The sequence below is a fragment of the Hemiscyllium ocellatum genome, chromosome 47 (assembly GCF_020745735.1).
Source record: "Hemiscyllium ocellatum isolate sHemOce1 chromosome 47, sHemOce1.pat.X.cur, whole genome shotgun sequence".
Classification (NCBI taxonomy): domain Eukaryota; kingdom Metazoa; phylum Chordata; class Chondrichthyes; order Orectolobiformes; family Hemiscylliidae; genus Hemiscyllium; species Hemiscyllium ocellatum.
Window position 1 is genome coordinate 14,540,485 of NC_083447.1, and position 21,896 is coordinate 14,562,380.

The following is a 21,896-nucleotide window of genomic DNA, read 5'->3' on the forward strand; positions in this document are numbered from 1 at the left end:
TTAGGTTTTCAAATGCATTTTTTAGCTAATGTAATCATTTTAATAATTTCCATCTTCCCTTTTGCTACTTGATTTTTGGATGTATTCTGCTGAAAACCTAGAAAATTGCTTTTATTATGCATGCTGAGAGTGGCAGATATCTAAATGGTAATAACTTACAATTTTTGACAGTTCTGAATATGCAGCAATCTGGGACATTGTAGATGCCAAATCAAGTGAAATAATGTCCACAGAAGATGGTTATCGTATTTTCAGTGGTGATAGCTTTGGAATTCAGTAAGTACTGATATCTAAACTGACCGTCTTCAGCTGATGTAGATCAATATTTTCCAATATTTTATAGATACGCCATTTTCTTCTTCCATAAGTAGTCAGTTTAAATAATCCTAGTCACGTTGAATGTATGGGTTAGCATACTTGGCTGCGCAGCTATTTATGATGTAGAGTGATGCCAGTAGCATCAGTTCATCTCTCACATGAAATGAGGTTACCATGAAGAACTCTCTTCCTCAAGCTCTGGGGATGACACTAAGGTCAGTGGAGTGTGGATAGTGCTGAAGGATGTTGCAGGTTCAAGAGGGACATTGATAAACTGCAGAGCTGGGCTGAGAGGTGGCAAATGGAGTTCAATAAGGACAAGTGTGAGGTGATTCACTTTGGAAGGATCAACAGGAATAAAGTGTACTAGGCTAATGGTAAGATTCTTGGTAGAGTAGATGAGCAGAGAGGTCTCAGTGTCCCTGTATATAGATCCCTGAAAGTTGGTACCAAGGTTAATGAGCTGAAAATGTGTTGCTGGAAAAGCGCAGCAGGTCAGGCAGCATCCAAGGAGCAGGAGAATCGACGTTTCGGGCATGAGCCCTTCTTCAGGAATGAGGAGAGTGTGCCAAACAGGCTAAGATAAATGGTAGGGAGGAGGGACTTGGGGGAGGGGTGTTGGAAATGCGATAGGTGGAAGAAGGTTAAGGTGAGGGTGTTAGGCCGGAGTGTGGGTGGGGGCGGAGAGGTCAGGAAGAAGATTGCAGGTTAGGAAGGCGGTGCTGAGCTCGAGGGTTGGGACTGAGACAAGGTGGGGGGAGGGGAAATGAGGAAACTGGAGAAATCTGAGTTCATTCCTTGTGGTTGGAGAGTTCCTAGGCAGAAGATGAGAGGCTCTTCCTCAAGCCGTCGTGTTGCTATGGTCTGGCGATGGAGAAGTTCAAGGACCTGCATGTCCTTGGTGGAGTGGGAGGGGGAGTTGAAGTGTTGAGCCACGGGGTGGTTGGGTTGGTTGGTCCGGGTGTCCCAGAGTTGTTCCCTGAAACGTTCCACAAGTAGGCGGCCTGTCTCCCCAATATAGAGGAGGCCACATCGGGTGCAGCGGATGCAGTAAATGATGTGTGTGGAGGTGCAGGTGAATTTGTGGCGGATATGGAAGGATCCCTTGGGGCCTTGGAGGGAAGTAAGGGGGGAGGTGTGGGCGCAAGTTTTGCATTTCTTGCGGTTGCAGGGGAAGGTGCCGGGAGTGGAGGTTGGGTTGGTGGGGACCTGACAAGGAAGTCACGGAGGGAGTGGTCTTTTCAGAACGCTGATACGGGAGGGGTAGGAAATATATCCCTGGTGGTGGGGTCTGTTTGGAGGTGGCGGAAATGATGACGGATGATACGATGTATATGGAGGTTGGTGGGGTGGTAGGTGAGGACCAGTGGGGTTCTGTCCTAGTAGCGATTGGAGGAGCGGGGCTCAAGGATGGAGGAGCGGGAAGTGGAGGAGATGCGGTGGAGAGCATCGTCGATCACGTCTCGGGGGAAATTGCGGTCTTTGAAGAAGGATGCCATCTGGGTTGTTCGGTAGTGGAACTGGTCCTCCTGGGAGCAGATGTGGCGGAGATGAAGGAATTGGGAATATGGGATGGCGTTTTTACAGGGGACAGGGTGGGAGGAGGTGTAGTCTAGGTAGCTGTGGGAGTCGGTCGGGCTTATAGCAAATGCCCGTGTTGATTCGGTCGCCCGAGATAGAAATGGAGAGGTCTAGGAAGGGGAGGGAGGAGTCTGAGACGGTCCAGGTAAATTTGAGGTCAGGGGGGAAGGTGTTGGTAAAGTGGATGAACTGTTCAACCTCCTCGTGGGAGCACGAGGCACCGCCGATACAGTCATCGATGTAGCGGAGGAAAAGGTGGGGCCTGGTGCCGGTGCAGCTGTGGAAGATGGACTGTTCCACATATCTTACGAAGAGGCAGGCATAGCAGAGCTACTCCTTTAGTTTGGAGGAAGTGGGAGGATTGGAAAGAGAATGTGTTCAGAGTGAAGACCAGTTCAGTCAATCGAAGGAGGGTATCAGTGGAAGAGTACTGGTTGGTATGGCGGGAAAGGAAGAAACGGAGTGCTTTGCGTCCTTCGTGATGAGGGATGGAGGTGTAGGACTGGATGTCCATGGTGAAAGATAAGGCGTTGGGGACCGAGGAAGCGAAAATCATGGAGGAGGTGGACGGCATGGGTGGTGTCCCGAACGTAGGTGGGGAGTTCTTGGACTAAGGGGGACAGGACCGTGTCAAGGTATGCAGAGATGAGTTCGGTGGGGCAAGAACAGGCTGAGACAATGGGTCGGCCGGGGCATTCAGGTTTGTGGATTTTGGGCAGGAGGTAGAAACGGGCGGTGCGGGGTTGTGGGACTATGAGGTTGGAGGCGGTGGATGGGAGATCCCCTGAGGTGATGAGGTTATGGATGGTCTGGGAGATGATGGTTTGGTGGTGGGAGGTGGGGCCATGGTCAAGGGGGCAGGAAGAGGAGGTGTCCGCAAGCTGGCATTTAGCCTCAGCGGTGTAAAGGTTGGTGCGCCAAACTACTACCTTGTCTGCCAGTTTGATAGTGAGGTTGGGGTTGGAACGGAGGGAGTGGACGGCTGCATGTTCCGAGGGCGAGAGGTTGGAGTGAGTGAGAGGGGTGGACAGGTTGAGGTGGTTAATGTCGCGGCGGCAGTTGGCTATGAAGAGATCGAGGGCAGGTAAGAGGCCAGCATGGGGTGTCCAGGTTGATGGGGTGCGTTGGAGGCAGGAGAAGGGGTCGTCAGAGGGTGAACGAGAATCCTGGTTGAAGAAGTAGGCGCGGAGGCGAAGGCGGCGGAAGAATTGTTCAATGTCTCACCGCATGTTGAACTCGTTAATCCGAGAGTGTAGGGGAATGAAGGTGAGGCCTTTGCCGAGGAGACAGGCCGCCTACTTGCAGAACGTTTCAGAGGACACCTCTGGGACACCCGGACCAACCAACCCAACCAACCCAACCACCCTGTGGGTCAACACTTCAACTCCCCCTCCCACTCCACCAAGGACATGCAGGTCCTTGGACTCCTCCATCGCCAGACCATAACAACTTGACAGCTGGAGGAAGAGTGCCTCGTCTTCCGCCTAAGAACCCTCCAACCACAAGGGATGAACTCAGATTTCTCCAGTTTCCTCATTTCCCCTCCCCCCACCTTGTCTCAGTCCCAACCCTCGAACTCAGCAACACTTTCCTAACCTGCAATCTTCTTCCTGACCTCTCCGCCCTCACCCCACTCCAGCCTATCACCCTCACCTTAACCTCCTTCCACCTATCACATTTCTAACATCCCTCCCCCAAGTCCCTCCTCCCTGCCTTTTATCTTAGCCTGCTTGGCACACTCTCTTCATTCCTGAAGAAGGGCTTATGCCCGAAACGTCGAATCTCCTGATCCTTAGATGCTGCCTGACCTGCTGCGCTTTTCCAGCAACACATTTTCAGCTCTGATCTCCAGCATCTGCAGACCTCACTTTCTCCACCAAGGTTAATGAGGTTGTTAAGAAGGCATCCGGTGTGTTAGCTGTTATTGGTAGTGGGATTGAGTTTCAGAGCTATGAGGTCATGCTGCAGCTATACAAAACTCTGGTGCGGCTGCACTTGGAGTATTGCATACAGTTCTGACCACCGTGGAAGTATGTGGAAGCTTTGGAAAAGGTGCAGAGAAGATTTACTAGGATATTGCCTGGTGTGGAGTGTAGGTGTTATGAGGAAAGGCTGAAGGACTTGAGGCTGTTTTTCGATATTGAGAAGAAGGTTGAAAGGTGACTTAATTGAGACATATAAGACAATCAGAGGGTTAGATAGGGTGGACAGTGAGAGCCTTTTTCCTTGGATGGTGATGGCAAGTATGAGGGGACATAGCTTTAAATTGAGGGGTGATAGATATAGGACAGACGTCAGAGGTAATTTCTTTATTCAGAGAGTACTAGGGGCATGGAATGCCCTGCCTGCAACTGTAGTAGACTTGCCACCTTTAAGGCATTTAAATGGTCATTGGATAAACTTATGGATGAAAATGGAATAGCGTAGAATAGATAGACTTCAGACTGGTTCCATAGGTCAGCGCAACACCGGGGGCTGAAGGTTCTGTATTGCGCTGTAATGTTCTATGTTCTGTGTTCTCTCCCCTTTCCTGAGACACGGTAATCCTCAAGTTAAAGCACTAGCAGTCATTTATCTGTCAACTCAGAAAGCAACCTTACAGTCTGATAGGACTATGGCAACTTTACCTTTATTCAGGTTAAGCGGTGTTTAAAATCACATTACTGTACTCATGCATTAAATAACTAAATTAAACCATCTGAGTAGCAAGCAAATTTCCTGGAAGATATTCTTGGTTGATATTCTTACCTTTGATATTGTCCACTTTTTAGATGATATTCTCTTGCCAAGCAGTAGGAAAGGGCTAGGAGACCCCAGAGCTTTGCCTAGGTTTGTTGTCTAGCATATTTTAAATGTCCAGAATTTGTAGACACTGCTAAATATACTGGAGTTTGTGATCTTAAATAAAATAATTCAGATAATAAATAGAAAATAAGGTAAGTATTCCAGTCAATTCTAAATTAGTTTTCTTTTTTTTGTTTCTTCTGTCAGCATTTAAAATTTCATGAGTTTTTGTGATAATGGTTTCAGTTTTGGCTGACTCAGCATCATTAGTGGTACCAATTGGTTTTGCAGTTGAAATCTTCAAATCTTCTGGGTTTGGAAGGAGAAGAACACTCTGTTGAACAGTCAGGTCAGGTCAGGCTGCATATGAAGTATGTTATGGGCCAGGCCCGACTTTCTCAAGACATTTCATGAAAGTAGCCTAGACCGTAACTTTGCTAGTTGCTTTAAGCAAGTATAATGCAGATATTGCAGGGGCAGTGCAGCTGGCCCAACCACTTAACTTATCCAAGAACGCAACAGATTACCCTAGCTTAATGATGCTGTTCCAAATACTTGCAACAATCCCAATAACCACTCCTTAGCACCAAAGGTAAAATCAAACACGGTCTTATAGGAGAGATGTGAGAGAGAGAGGATCGACATTGATCTTTGCTTCTTTGGGTCCAGCAGCTTCACAATGACTGCTTGCTAAAACCAAACCAAACCAGAGAAACGCTGAACTGGGAGAACTGGTCATTCCCCTTTCGCTGGACAAGTTTTTTTTCAAGAACTTGAATGCCTGTTGCCTGAGGCAGTGTCTGTTAGGTATAATCAAACTGACTCTAAAACCCTTCAACTTAGACGTTTTGGAGTTTGTGTCTTTTATGACCTCTCTGAAAATAAAACCAAGGACAACATAACCTTGTTAAAGGAGCAGTATTGTTATTCGTAACATAAACATTGAAATGTTGTAATGCCAACACCAAATCTCCTTCTCAACTACCAAATATTTCTGCTGATGAATGTTAAGTTTCCTGGAGAAATACCCGATAGATCTTTCTATCTTCTTCTTGTCTTTCTATCTTCTTGTCGTCTTCCTGCAAGAGCACAACACAGACACCGATATCACGTGCATCAATACTCAGGGTAGGCTACATGTGAAATATATTATGGACCAGGCCAGACCCTCTCAAAACATTTAAAAAAGTAGCCCAGACCCTAACTTTTCTAGTTGTTTTAAGCAGGTGTAATGTGGATATTCCAGGAGAGATACTGTTGGTAAAACTACTTAGCTTAAAACAAAACAGAATTTATTTGCAAGATTACTGAATGAAGAATACTGAATAACTGAAACTGTCGAATACCCAACAGATCATTCCAACTTAATGATGCTGTTTCAAATACTTGCAACAATCCCGATAACCACCCCTTAGCACCAAAGGTAAAATCAAACACAGAGTCTTACAGGAGAGATGTGAGAGAGGGCGGATCAGCATGGACCTGCTTCTTAGGGTCCAGCAGCTTCACAATGACTGCTTGCAAAAACCAAAGCAAACCAGAGAAACGCTGAACTGGGAGAACTGGCCACTCCCCTTTCGTAGTACAATTTGAAGGCCTGTTGCCTGAGGCAAAATCTGTTACGTGTAATCAAACTGGCCCTAAAACCCTTCAACTTAGACTTTTGGAAGTCTGTGACTTTTACGACCTCTCTGAAAAAAAACCAAGGACGACCTAACATTGTTAAAAGAGCAGTATTGTCACAAATACTATTCACCTATTAGCTGTTCATGTGCAGCTGCATATATGTCTGGACGTTTGCTTTGTTATACCAGACCAAAACACTTTCAAATATATCAAGGAGATAGCTTAGATCCTAACTTTTATTTTACCATATATTCTCAAGTAATAGTAATTTTTTGGACTTTTTTTTAAGGTTAAATTTTTGGGGTTGACTATCACATGGATACTACTTTTGAGGGGCTTAAGTTCCTGCCTGTCAAAATTCATGACAAAAGCAGAAACCCATCTGATTTCTAAACGAATAAAGAAAAAAATCAGAACAAATTATGGTAATTCTGAAGGCCCGGAGCGGAGCGGGATGACCAACTCACTGACTCATAAATGTTGGTCTGTTATCTGTGAAAAACTAGGGTCAACTTTTACATGAGATGTTTGGAAAGTTCCAGATTTTGTGGCCAAATATGGGAGGTCAACTTTTACATGAGATGGTCTATTACAGGTTTGTTTAAAGGCAAATGTAAACTGCTGTTTTCTGGGTTTTAGCTGATTTGTTACACTGCTTGGCTTTAAGCAAAACACACTTTATTCTTACTGTGCAGTTAAAATACAAAACAAAGAAAAAAGAATTGGTATAACTTTAATTCCATTGGAAAAAGTAACAAAGTAATTACTAAGCAGCAACTGCTCCAATATAGTAACATCCCATAAACACATCCTTAACAAAGGTAAAGTCAGTAAAACAGATTGGTCCATGTGTGATTCTGGCAGTAGCGAGAGAACCCAAGCTTTTAGCTGTAGCTGGGACAGTTGTATGGCTACTTCCACAATCGATTTCAAAATCCCAAAGACCCCTGAAAGCTAAGTTAAAACTCTGGTTCTATGGGAGTTTGACTCTATGGGAGTCTGACTCTACCCATTTTTCTACTGTTCTAACTTTAATAAAAACCAAGGCCCTGTTTATTGGCTTGGAAAAGACAGCTCGGTATAGCCAAATCCTCTCCAAAGTAAAGGATAAAATGCACCTCCTAAAGCCATAGTATCGTCACAGCTTTGGTACATGGTAAGAGCTGATCAAAACCTCTTGCCTCAAGGGGAATTACTTAAGTGGATCACTGACTTCATAAGATGCATGTTACTATTTCATGCATAATAGTATGAAACCATTTTGCTTACTTTAAGTGGCATTGCTTGAAAAAGACATGCTATGGTGGTCAAAAGCCCGCAATAGTTGATAGAATCATTTTTCCAAGTCTTTGAATAGTCATTTTGAGAATTGTCTTGATGTTTTGCTTCAGCAGAGAGTGGATACGGTGGTAATTTCAACCCTTCTCCTTTCACTCCCCGACATAACAGTGAGCAGGTATGAAGAAGCTCAGCTGATAATACAAGAATGGGCGGCAGGAACTTGAAGCAGTAGATTTAAGGCAAGGGAGTAAACATTAGGAAGATATATCTGATGTAAATATTTTAATGCATTAATGAAGTTTTTTGCTATTTGTCTTGAGATGGATTTGCCAGAAGTACTCTCCTTGCAGTGATGTACCGGCAGATGGGCTAAAAGGTCCAGAATATTTTTTGGTTATTGAGGTGTCTAATAGGTAAGAACATAAGACCTCTCTTAAAACAAATTACTCAGATTTCATCTAATTGTCATTTTTAACATAGATCTTAAATACTCCTGTTATAGGGTTGAAATATTTCGTAACGAACCAGCAAGCAATATTATAGATTGCTCAATTTTCTCTTTCATTGACTTTTATGGAACACAATTCTACCATGTGGAAGGAAACGTTAATTCTGTTTTCTTCTCACAGATGCTGCTGGCAATTTCTGTTTTTGTTTCAGATCCTCAGCAGCCACAGTTATTTGTTTTATCCCATTTGTTTCCCTGATTCACATTATTTAAGTCTCTGGTCTCTTGAATATATTAACTGCACATCCAAAGACAATAATAATTTTCCCACGTTTGATGATTAGAGCCACACAGTATTGAAAATGTTGCTTTGATTTCTGCACTATATTACAGAACATAACTTATTTTGGTATGTGATATATTCTTTTTTGTGTAGTCACTTTTCCCTATATTTCAGCAGAACTTTGTCTTTTTGATACAATTGTGGATTAATCTCTGTGCCAATGTACCAAACATAAAGTGTTCCTATAATACGTACTCTTGCTCTTGCAATATTTTAAGCTATCTACAGAGAGCCAGTGGCCATTGCCTGTTACCTAAGAAATCCAGATTCAAATCCATTCCAATCTTATTTTATCACAAATTTGTTTATTTTACTTACAGCATTTACAAGTAAAAACATGTATTTCTTAAATATTCTCAAACATGTGAGTTTAACAGAGTCAATTCTAAGGACTCTCACATGTAATCTCTTCCTACAAATTTAGCCCTAAAATCAATGGTGGTGACAAAGGTCTGGATTTCCATGGAGTCAGAGGGATTTAGGAATTCATGAAAAATGTGCCACTGTCTGCGATTTCTGACCCTATTCCTGAAGCCTACAACTTTTAATCACATGTGCTATGGACGTGGATAGCAACCATGCACTCTGCACTCAAGATCTATTAATCACCTAGCCAACTGTAATGTTTGTGGAGTTGGGCTAGATTCTGGTTGACACATGTTTTATGTGTAAACCATAGTCTGGATATGTGAACATGTGAAAGGTGAGTTCAAATGGTCTTACCTATGACCTCTTATTCCAGTTCAGTGCCACCTCATGCCCCTCACCTGCCTCTGTGTTCCTTATTGCCTCCAATGCAACATGATGCCCATTCGTGCCCCTTACTCCCCCACTGGCTCATTATTGCCTCTATGCCAACACAATGCTGACTCATGCACCTCTTCTGGATTAGTGGTACTGGAAGAGCACAGGAGTTCAGGCCACATCCGAGGAGCAGTAAAATCGACTCCTGATGAAGGGCTTTGCCCAAAACATCAATCTTACTGCTCCTCGGATGCTTCCTGAATTGCTGTGCCCTTCCAGCACCACTAATCCAGAATCTGGTTTCCAGCATCTGCAGTCATTGTTTTTACCTCATGCACCTCTTCACTCATCACATGGCTCCACCCTTACAGCTCCAATTTCTTCTCAGTGTCAACTCATAACTGTGTCCATCCACACTAAGTCTTTTGTTCCATGTCCCATCTCTACCAATTCTCCCAGTATGTACTGTGTACAAACCAATGAACCCCACAGTAACAATGATATTGAACTGCTTAAAAATGCATTTTTAATACAGCTATTGTGATGGCAATTCAGTAGAAGTGTTGATTAAACTGACCATTAAATTATCAATATGAGATATGTTAAGCACTTGACACTTGTAATTTTGAACAAATATACATTGAGCCATTGATGAAAAACATCAGCTTATTAAAATCTCATAGTTCATTGCACATGAATAAATAAAGATCCCACAGAATAAATCCTTTTTATGGCTGTCTGGAGTTTGTGAACATGTGCTCTGTCTGCAAGAAGCAGAACAAATCCAATCTGTGATTGTAACGAGGTCAGCCAGTTAGACCTCATAGAATATGAGTTCCCTGATTGGGACTGTTTACCTGGTCCAATTAGGGAGCCCTGTTTGACGTATAAAGATGGTGAGTGTCAGCAATCCTGACACTCTGGCACCTGACTCTGAATGAGGCAGTACTAAAATCAAGGACCGTTCATGTTTAAATAAAGGGTGACTTGGTGACAGAATACCAGCTTCTGTGGAGTTATTTCCATGGTGATGGGAGTAAAGCATAATTTTGAAGAGACTCGCTCACAACAATCATCTTTGAGTTGGGATAAGCATTTGTTAGATCATGCCTTTGTTTGGGAAACTTGACTCATTATACCCTGCCATCGAGGATTGGGCCCGGTGTGTGGAAAGAATGCAGTATTTTTTCAACGACATTGTAGCAGATAAAAAACAAGTAATTCTCCTGACAGCCTGTGGAGCTGCAGCTCTTTTGGTAATTAGGAATCTATGTTTCCCTGAAGCATCAAATGCTAAAACCTTTCAGGATTTGACCATCATAATAACGGAGTATTACAACCCCAAGCCTCGTGTAATTCTGAGTTGCTATCGCTTTGACTCAGTAATTTGAGAACCAGCAGAATCCATATCAGGATTTTTGACTAAGTTAAGAGAATTGGCAAAACAGTGACTTTCATTTAACCCTTAATGAAATGCTTAGAGATATCTGGTTTGTGGGATTAATGATATAACTATGCAAATTTGCCAACAAACTGAAGCCCAATTGGACTTCAAACAATTGCCACAACTAGCTTTATTAATGGAAAATGCGACAAATGAAGCATTTGAGTTGCCGGGTATTCCAATGGCAGTGGAGACCCTCGCCTGTCCAACTGAGCTTGGGGAACACCACTTGTTTGCAGGAAATTGCAATAGCGTCACTCAGGACATATCCTGATCAAAGTGATCTAGCTTGGCCACAGCAAAACCCCAAATCAAAGCTAAACTTCAGCCAAATGATTAAAATTCCCTTCAAGATCCTGGCTAACAAGTTATTATGGTTCTTGCCATTATGCAGACTCAAGGCAACTAAAAGGTCCTATGAGGCTTAAATTGAATAAGATAATTCATAGAAGTAAAAACAATGACTGCAGGTGCTGGAAACCAGATTCTGGATCAGTGGTGCCGGAAGAGCACAGCAGTTCAGGCAGCATCCAACGAGCAGCGAAATCGATGTTTCGGGCAAAAGCCCTTCGTCATTCCTGATGAAGAGCTTTTGCCCGAAACGTCGATTTCGCTGCTCGTTGATGCTGCCTGAACTGCCGTGCTTTTCCAGCACCACTGATCCAGAATAAGATAATTCATAGGCTAGTGTTCAGGAGAGTTCATACCCTGGAAAGTCCACCCACATCTGGTTTGGAACAGTTATATTGCTTAGCAACATTACAATCAGAACCAGCCAAGATAAATATCTGGTTAAATGGTCATCTGGTTCGAATGAGGTTGATACCTGCATGGCTGTATCAGAGATCTCAGAATCAGATTTTAACAAAATTCACTCTGGACTCCAGCCTTTAACTTTGTGCAAGACCTCAGCTAAGCTGAGAACCTATTTGGAAACCTTTACAAATTAAGGGTACAACTTCAGTTCCAGTCTCCAGCTACCAGTGATTGTAGTAAATGGCTTGGGTCCAAGGTTGATGGGATGAAATTGGTTGAAAGAGATTCACCATTTGTCTCACCATTTTTCAATTCGAAAATGGCTGTCCGAAAGAAGTCCTAATTAAATACCCAAAAGTCTTCCAAGAGGATCTACGGGCTATCAGAGGAAACAAGGCTACGTTGTATGTTAACCAGAAAGCAATGCATGCCCAGTGCCATCTGCCTTACATACAAAAGTACAGACAGATATCAGAAGGCTGGAGAGTGAAGGATTCACCAAACCATCCGTTTTGCAGAATGGGCAGCAAAATCTTATTGATTTCGAAGCCTGACGAATTGGTTTGACCTTGTGGGGATTTTAAACAAATAGTAGACTGCTTTTTGCAGCTGGGTAAATACCCAATCCCCACAATCAAGGATTTATATACAAATTTGGCATAGAGGGGCTGTTCTTCATGCACCTGGCCACACTTATTTGCAATTGCATTTTGACCAGGATTCCCATAATGGGGTACTGTTTCTTTTCTCAGCAGATGATAGAGAATATTTTGGAAATATGATGTCCTAATAACATGGAAGCTTAATAAAGAACACTTAGAGAACTAGAAATGTGGTCCTAAGGTATCTTTCCAAAGCAGATGTACACCCAAGAAGGGGAAAATGTTTGTTCCAAGCTCCCCAAGTGACTTAATTGGGCTACAAATTTGAGAAATTTGGGTAACAACCATTGGAAAATAAAGTAAGGGTGATCAAAGGTGTTCCGGTTCCCGTGTCTATCCAGGAGTGTTATGGACTAGATGGATCTGGTGTGTTGCTGGCAGTTACTCTGGCAGTTATGGACTAGACTCATCCCCCTTCAGATATGTGAAGGCAATAAGATGTACCCTAACTTTTATCTTATATAAAGTTAAATATAAGGTGATATGTTCCAGGTGAATCATTCCTGATGAAATACTCCATCCCGAAACATCGATTTTGCTGCTCCTCGGATGCTGCCTGACCTATTGTGCTTTTCCAGCAACAAACTCTCAACTTTAAGCAGGACACGCTTTATTCTTACCACACAGTTAAATTACAAACAAAAACGTTGTGCTTTAACATAAAGAGAGGGATGCAGTAGCTTTCATAACCAGCTTCAAAACCCTAACAACTATTGAAAGAAGTTTAGGTTGACATATTTGAAGTCAAGAGGTTTCACCAATTCCTTTATGGAAGAAAGTTTATGATAATCATGAACCACAATTGTTTGAAGAGGGCAAGACAGTGCCAGCTATGACTGGGCCACATCCAGTGGTGGGCTTTAATAGTAAGAGCTTATAATTACAAGATAGAACACGGTCCAGGAGATTAAGTAGCGAATGCGGATGCATTGAGCTGCCTCCCATTAACAGATACACCACCAGTGATATCCCCAGTGGAACAGTAAGAAATGATATTAAATTTTCTGAATATGTTCCCAGTCACAACTGACAGTATTAGACTTTGGGGCAGAAAGATCTGATGATACAATAATGATGGGGGAAACAAAGCACCGTCACAACTAGAATTGAAACCTTTTTAGACCTGGAGAGATCAGTTCATGGTAGAGGACATGTTGTTGTTATGGGCGCAAGAGTGATTGTCCTGAGCAACTGTTGCTCCCAAATACTGTCTGAACTCCACCAGGGTCATCCAGGTATCTCCAAAATGGAGATTTTGGAGAGAGTTTATGTCTGGTGGCCAGGCTTGGATGCAGACACAGCCGTGTTGGTGGAGCAGTATCCAGATTGTCAACAAGGATAAAAATTACTGCCAGCAGCTCCCGCACACCAGTCTGAATGTCCAAGTAAACCTTGGACTCAGTTGTGCATCGACTATGCAAATCCTTTCATGAGTTCATTGTTCTTCATCATTATTGATGCCAACTCAAAGTGGTTGGAAGTGCTTAAGGTCCATCCATCAAATACGGGGACAAAATTAGAAAATCTGTGCGTATCTTTTCCAAACGCAGAATCCCAGAAATGTTGGTCACAGATAATGGGCTACCATTTACCAGCAGGGACTTTGGTTATTTCTGAAAGTTGAATGGGATTTGACATATAAGAACAGCTCCATTCCACCAATCATCCAATGCCTGGCAGAAAGAACAGTCCAATCCTTGAAGGCTGGCTTGAAGGACCAAAAACTCACTCTGCCTCATAATCCGTTAAAGTATGAGTGGCAGAGAACTCCCAAATTCCACTATTTAAAGAAAAAATATCAATTTATTTCTTAACTCTAAAAATGAACATTAAGCAACAACTATTTATAACTGTAAGCCTCTTTTCTCTTAAATGTTTGTTGTCTACTTCTCATTCTGTAACAATATTCTGTTCTGATAAAAAAAACCCATTTAAAATTCCATCAACTTAATTTCAAAACCTCACCGTGGCTGTCATCTCCAATGTCTGTCTTCATCTGACTGTAGATTTCCTTGGGTCATCTTCGGTCTTTTGCTGCAAAGATATTTCATATGATAAAGACACCTTTGATAGAGAGTGTGTTGCTGGCAGTTACTCTGGTGATGGCAGTTGTTCTCTCTGTCTAACTGTCAAAATGTCTGCTCCTTCATACCCCCAACATTGGATCGACTTGTTAGTTCGATGTTGGCAAAGCAAATGCAAAATCAATTGCTTTTTAGTATCCTGGGCATAAGTTAAACTGAATGGTTCAATTCAAACAGTTGTCCAAACAACAACCAAAACTCAGGTATTTGTTTCACAATCAAATGTTACATATTTTCAATTTTCCACTACACTGTGAGACTGTGAGTAAGTCACACAATAGGTACTTGCAAGCTCTCAGTGTAAAACAGTTTTCACTCTTAAAGGTACAATACTCTCCTTCAACTTCATAACCACCTCAAGAAAAATGAACCATCACAATGAAAAAATAAAAAGGCTTCATTTTTCCCCCTAATTCTTAACCCCATTACAATGAAATACATAGGATATTAATCTAAGTTGATATTAATTTCTGCACACACACACACACACACACATACACACACACATATATTGGTATCTGTTCAATCTTATCTGTACTTTATCCTTTAAATCCGCAATAACTCATCTGCTATCACATTCTTACGACAGCAACATGTACAATTTGTAAATTAAAAGTCAGGAACATAAAATTCCAATGAAATAGTCTTTATATACAGTTTGTTTTCCTATCCTGCATCTTTACCAGAGAGTTTACGTGACTCAACTTTTTCTCAATTTGATAGGGACCACTAAACCTGCTTTTGAAGGTACCTCCTATCACTAGTAACAAGACTGTAAGAGGATTGTGATCTGTGAACACAACTGTCTCTAACAGATTGTTTGTCACATAAACATTAAAATGTTGTAAGCCCAGTACCAAACTCAATAATTCCTTCTTGATTGTACACTATTTTCTCTGGTGGATATTGAGTTTCTTTGAAAAGTAACCAATTGGCCATTCAGTTCCATCATCATTTTCCTGTAGCGGTACAGCTCCAACTCCTTTTTCACTAGCATCAATTGTAACTTTGAAGAGTTTAAAAAACTTCAGTGTCGCTCAAAGTGGTGCAGTGGGTAATACTGCTATTAAATTGTCAAATGCCTCCTGGCATTGTTCAGTCCACCAAAATTTTGTATTCTTCAGTAAATCTGTTAGTGATGACATTACACTGCTAAAGTTTGAAACAAATTTCTGGTAGAATACACTTAGTCCCAAAAATCAAAGCACCTCTTTCTTCGAGGTTGGTTGTGGAAATTCCTCAATGGCCTTTGTCTTTGCATTCCTAGGGGTCGACCTTGCATGACTTATGTTATGTCCTAAGAATGTCACCTCTGCCTTCGCGAATTCTGTTTTCTTTAAGTTTATTAGCAGTTTTTGCTTCTCTTAATCGTTCAAAGATCTCTGCCAACTGTACCATGTGATCTTTCCATGACTTACTTTAGTACATCATCCAGATAAACTGCACGCTACAAATTTAGAAACTTCTTTCGCATTGTCTGATAAAGGTACCTGCCAATAACCATTTGTGATGTAACTGGCTTGTGCAGCGTTCTCCATACAGACCTGCAATCTTAGAATTGGATATGGGTCCGATTTTGTGATGGCTTTGACCTTCCGATAATCCACACAAAATCATCGAGTCCTGTCAAGTCTGGGAACTAACACGATCGGCGAACTCTGACTCGGTTCGATGATAACTTCGTTGAGCATTGCATCCACTTCCTTCTGGATCTGTACGGCTTTGAAAATTTTAACCCTGTAAGGGTGTTGTTTTATTGGAACTGCATTCCCTACTTCTACCTGATCCATGATAATATTAGTCCTCTCCATTTTATTCCTATAGAGGTCCTCATCCTGCTGCAACAAACTTTTCAACTGCATTCTTTGCTCCTGAGACAGATAGTTCACTAACCTATCCTACTCCTCAAAGACTTACTCATTATTTAACATATTTTGAGGCACTTCAAACTCCATGACATCTGGATTTGATTCCTCACTCTGTGGGACAGTAACTAAAACCAGTTTCTCCAGTTTCTTCTCTCTATTATAATAAGGTTTCAACATACTTACATGACATACCCAATACAGTTTGTTTTCGTATCCTGCATCTTTACCAGAGAGTTTACGTGACTCAACTTTTTCTCAATTTGATAGGGACCTCTAAACCTGCTTTTGAAGGTATCTCCTACCACTAGTAACAATACTAATATGTCAACCCCCTTTGGAAAGTGTCCAAATTTTAGAGTTTTTACCTGCTACCTGCATCATTCTATACTGAGTCCTCTTCAGGTGCTGTTTAACTAACTCATCTACCTGCTTTAATCTCTCCCTCACCTCTGATACATGATCCAAGTGTGAGATCTCCAACTTCAACCTTGTCAATTTCTCTTCAATTAATTTCAAAGGCCCTCTCACTTCATGTCTGAATATTAGCTAAAAGGGAATAAACTGAGTAAATTCATTTGGGGCATCTCTAATGGCAAACTATACGATTGGGATACCTTTATCTCAATCATTCCAGTAATCCTGACAGTATGCTCTCAGCCATCTTTCTAAAGCTCCCTGGGATTCAGGATGATACACACTTGACTTAAAGTACTGTATGCCTAAGCTATCCATGACTTCCTTAAATTGCCTAGCAATAAAATTAGACCCTGGGTCTGATTGAATCTCTCTGGGTAGCCCATACTGCATGGAGAAAGCTACGAACTCCTCTTTTTGCCTTAATACTCCGTAATGGAATTGCCTCTGGAAATCTGGTAGACACATCCATTATGGTTAGCATGTATTGGTTCCCACTTTTAATTTCAGAGAGGGGACCTACATAGTTAATTCATAACTCACGTGAAACTCTTCAAGTGCGGGAATTGGCAATAAAGGTGCTTTTATTACTACCTGTGGCATACCCATCATTTGGCATGTATGACGTGTATGACAAAAGCTAATCAATCCTTGTGCATTCAATGGCAATAGAATGTACCTTAGCCGAGTTGTCCTCACACCTAGGTGACCTCCTACAGATAATTCATGTGCGACCTGTAACTCTTCGTGTCTGCATGCTACTGGCAACACAATCTGGTGCACTTCTGCCCAAATTCTCCTCTGCCGTAGTCCCCATTTTTGTCTTGGATTCTGTGTTTAAGATTATGCCCCTCAGGAATATTCTTTGACTCCTTTGCTGAGTATGCATCAACATATATATGTTCTTTTGTCTCATCTTTCTGTTGTAAATCCAATAACTTTTCAGGACTAAACACTTCTTTTTGACCCTCTGCCTGTTCAGGTTTTTCCGGTACCATTACATCAAACAGGGTGCCCACTAACTGAATCTCAACTCCTTCATCTTTCACTTTAGTTTTTGCTTTGTGCTGTGACTTATGTCAGTGGGATCTTGTTACTACACTGTCTGGAAAAATTCAAGCTATTTTTCTTTGAATTCCTTTGTTCCCTGTTTTTTCTTTGGCTTCTTCACAACAAAGGGTATCACTCCCACCTTGGATTCTGCTAAATCATTCCCAAGAACAAACTGTATTCCTGGAACTGACACTCTATCAACCATCCCCACTATTATTTCCCCAGTCTTGAGTTGAAACTCCACCCTGATCTTACATAGGGGAACGCTAAATTTATGTCCATCTATCCCATAAATTACCACTCTCTAAGGTAACAGATAGCGTGCAAATATGTTCATCTCTTACTATTAGAGACTGATTAGATCCTCCAACTGTCAAAATGATAACTTCTTTCCCTCCTCCCCCTGTTCTTTGTGAGTAAACTTTACCCACAGAGGCAAATTCTTAATAAGGCACTAACTCCATACCCAACCCCTGCCTAGGCTGTGCAGTCTCCTGCAGCTCCTTGACTTTTCTTGGGATTTCCTTTACTACTTTCACTAATACCACTGACTTTGCCTATTTTACCACATCTTTTCCCACAGTACCTTTCTTTAATGACTAGCACTGTGACTTTACATGTACCACTTTATCACAGTGGAAACCCCTGAGGCCTTTCACATCCTTTCCACCCTCTTGGACATTTTTTTAAAACTGTGGTAAAGAATCACCAGTGTTCTCTACTTTTTATTTTGTGGTGTTGGATCTCCTCTTCTAAAAATTTCTAATCCTCACAGGATGAAATTCTTTCCGGAAGCTAAACTTTGCCTCATGCACCTGTGCATATTCAACTGCCATCTCTGGTGCGCATCTCACTTCTTGAACTTTCTGTGAATCCACGTGATTTCTTATCATCTCTGAAAGTGAATTTTTAAACTCCTCCAGCAGAATAATCTCTTTTAGAGCCTCATAAGTCTTAACTATTTTTAAGGCCCACTCTAAATAAGTCTGACCTGGTTGCTTCTTTATGTTTCTGAATGCTGTCTATATGTTTCTGCTACCAATTCATAAGCACTCAAAATAGCCTGTTTGACAACTGCATAATGTCTTACCTCTCATCTGACAGTGCTGTAAATACCTCACTAGCTCTGCCTATCAGCTCAGTCTGAACTAGCATTACCCAAGTTCTCTGACCACTCCATCTGCCTAACCAATTTTTCAAATGAAATAAAGAAGACTTCAATATCTTTCTCATCAAAATGTGGCAATCTTTTAACATATTTGTACATATCGCAACCTTCTCTCTTCATCTCCATCCTGTTGACTTGACTTTTCTGACTAATTCGCAAACTTCTGAAGTTCAAATTCTCTCTCCCTTTCTCTTTCTTCTCTTTGTCTTTCTTTCTTTTGACTCTCTCTTTCTTCTCTCTTTGCTCAGCTAAGAACCTTGTCTCTCTTTCACTTTCCTCCAACATGGCTCTTCTTTCCTTTTCTTTATCTTCTAACTCCATTTTCTTCAATTGTAATTTATGTTTTTCTAACTCTACTGCACTTGTTTATTTCTCTGACACACCTAAGTGCTGGACTAACCCCGTACAATTTCAGCTTTCCTTTTTCCTTGGTTAGACTCAATTCTAACCTCTTTTGAAATTAAATTGATGTAATTTTAATATGGATTTTTATCAGAACAGTATATTATTATTGAGTGGGAGGTAGATAACAAACATTTAAGAGAAAGGAAGCTTATAGTTGTAAATAGTTTTGTTTAATGGTCATTTTTAGAGTTAAAGAATAAATTGATTTTTTTTCTTTAAAAAGTGGAATTTGGCAGATCTCTGCCACTCACCCGTTTACAGATTATGAGGCGAGGTGAGCTTTTCTGGGTGTTTGGTTGAATTAGCATAAGGGTTCACTGCCATGTCTTCCTCTGGCTATAGATCTCTTTGTTGATCGTCTTTGGTCTTTTGCTGCAAAGATGTTTTATATGATAAAGGTGCCTTTGAGAGAGAGAGTGCATTGATGGCAGTTGGTCTTTCTGTTTAACTGTCAAAATCTCTGCTTCTTTACACCCACCATCATTGGATCATCTCATTGGTTCAATGTTGGCAATTCCTGGGGCATAATTTAAACTGATTGGTTCAATTCGAACGGTTGTCAAAGCAGCAGCCAATACTCAGATATTTGTTTCATGGCCAAATGTTACATAATTTCAATATTCCATACACTCTGAGACTGCTAGACAGTCACATGGCAGGTGCCTGCATGCTCTCCATGCAAAACAGCTTTCTCTCTTAAAGGTACGGTACACTCCTTCAACTCCATAACAAATTGCATTTGCCACCCTCCAATCATCTGGCACTATCTAGTGGACAGTGAGGATGCAAAGATCATCGCCAAAGGTGCAGCAATCTCTTTCCTTGCTTCCTGTAGTAACTTAGAGTATATCCCGTCTGGCACAAGTTCCCTTCACAATCCCTGATCAGCCCTACCCTCACTCTGACCATCCTCCTGTTCCTTACATAAGTGTAGAACGCCTTAGGGTTTTCCTTAATCATTCCCAGTAAAGCTTTTTCATGCCACCTTACCCAAATACTTTCTTCATTTCCTTCCTGGTTACTTTGTAACCCTCTAACCTTGTCTGATCCTTGCCTCCTCAACCTTAAGTAAGCTTCCTTCTTCCTTTTGACTAGATGTTCCACATCCCTTGTCACCCAAGGTTGTTTCAACCTATCAACCCTTCCTTGTCTCAGTGGGCCAAACCTGTCTAGCACTATCAGCAGGGTTCCGAAATAACTTCCACATTTCTGTTGTGCATTTCCCTGAGAACATCTGTTCCCAATTTAAGCTCCCCAGTTCCTGCCAAATAGCATCGTAATCCCCCCTCCTCCAATTAAATACTTGCCCATACCATCTGTTCCTATCCTTCTTCATGAGTATAATAAAGGTCATGGAGTTGTGATCACTACCACCGAAATGCTTTCCCACTGAGAGATCTGACATTTGGTTGGTTTGTTGCCAAGCGCCAAATCCAATATGGCATTCCCTCCAGTTGGCCTATCTACATAATGTGTCAGGAACCCTTCCTGGACACACCTGACAAAATCTACTCCATCCAAACTATTTGAACTAAGTAGAGAAGTTAAAGTCACTCATGACAACAACCCTGTTACTTCTGCACCTTTCCAAAATCTCCCTCACAATCTGCTCCTCTGTGTCTCTGTTGCTATTGGGGGGCCTGTAGAAAACTCCCAATAAAGTGACTGCTCCTTTCCTGTTTCTGACTTCCACCCATACGGACCCTGTGAACAAACCCTCCTAGACGCTTTCACTTTCTGTAGCTGTGATACTATCCCTGATTAGCAAACCCACTCCTCCACCTCTTTTACCTCCTCCCTCTATTCCTTTTGAAACATATAAACTCTGGAATATCCAAGTCTTCATAATAGCCACAACATCATAGTTCCAAGTACTGATCCATGCTCTGAGTTTGTTACCCTTATTCCTGATAATTCTTACATTAAAATAGACACACTTCAGTCCATCTCACTGACTGTACTTCTGCCCTTTCAAGTGCCTATTTCTCTTCACAGACTCTCTGCATGCTGTATTTGTCTGTTCACTACTTATTCCATCATCTGATCCATAGCTCCGGTTCCCGCCCCCCTGCCAATCTAGTTTAAACGCTCCCGAAGAGCCCGAGTAAACCTCCTGCCCAGGATATTGGGGCCCTCCAGTTCAGGTGCAACCCATCCTTCTTGTACAGATCTCACCTTCCCCAAAAGATATCCCAATTATCCATATATCTGAAGCTCTCCCTCCTACACCAGCCCTGCAGCCATATGTTCATTTGCGCTTTTGTTCTGTATTCCTAGTCTCACTAGCACATGGCACCAGTAGTAATCCTGAGATTACTACTCTGTTCGTCCTGCCTTCTAGCTTCCAATCCAACTCCCTATATTCTTTTTTCAGGCCCTCATCCCTTTCCCTACCTATGTCACTGGTACCAATGTGTACCACAACTTCAAGCTGCTCTCCCTCCCCTTTAAGAATCCTGTAGACTGGATCTGAGACATCCTTGACCTTGGTACCCAGGTGGCAACAAATCATCTGGGAGTCTCGCTCGCAACCACAGAATCTCCTGTCTGTTCCTCTCACAACTAAGTCTCCTCTGACTATTTCTCCTATCCTCCCACTTTCCCTTCTGAGCCGGAGAGCCAGGCTCAGTGCCAGAAACCTGGCCGTAGTGGCTTTCTCCTGATAGGTTGTACCCCTCAACATTATCCAAAACAGTATACTTAATATTGAGGGGAATGGCCACAGGGGGTCCCTGCTCACTCTGCCTATTCCCTTTCCCTCTCTCAACGGTCACCCAGCTACCTTTATCCTGTAACTTAGGTGTGACTACCTCCCTTTAACTCCTCTAAATCACCCATTCAGCTTCCCAAATGATCCAAAGTTCATCCAGCTCCAGCTCCAGTTCCCTAACACGGTCTGTGAGGAGCTGGAGTTGGG

The 21,896-nt window shown here is 42.0% G+C and overlaps 1 protein-coding gene across 1 annotated transcript in view; it reads left to right on the plus strand.

Annotated features, from left to right (window-relative positions):
• The window catches only part of LOC132836636 (cation channel sperm-associated auxiliary subunit gamma-like), a 265,261-nt gene that overhangs the window by 237,450 nt on the left and 5,915 nt on the right, over positions 1 to 21,896 (plus strand). Inside the window, exon 18 of the mRNA XM_060856028.1 lies at positions 7,911 to 8,003. Coding sequence (XP_060712011.1) covers positions 7,911 to 8,003 — 93 coding nt within the window. The remainder of the gene's footprint in view (positions 1 to 7,910; positions 8,004 to 21,896) is intronic.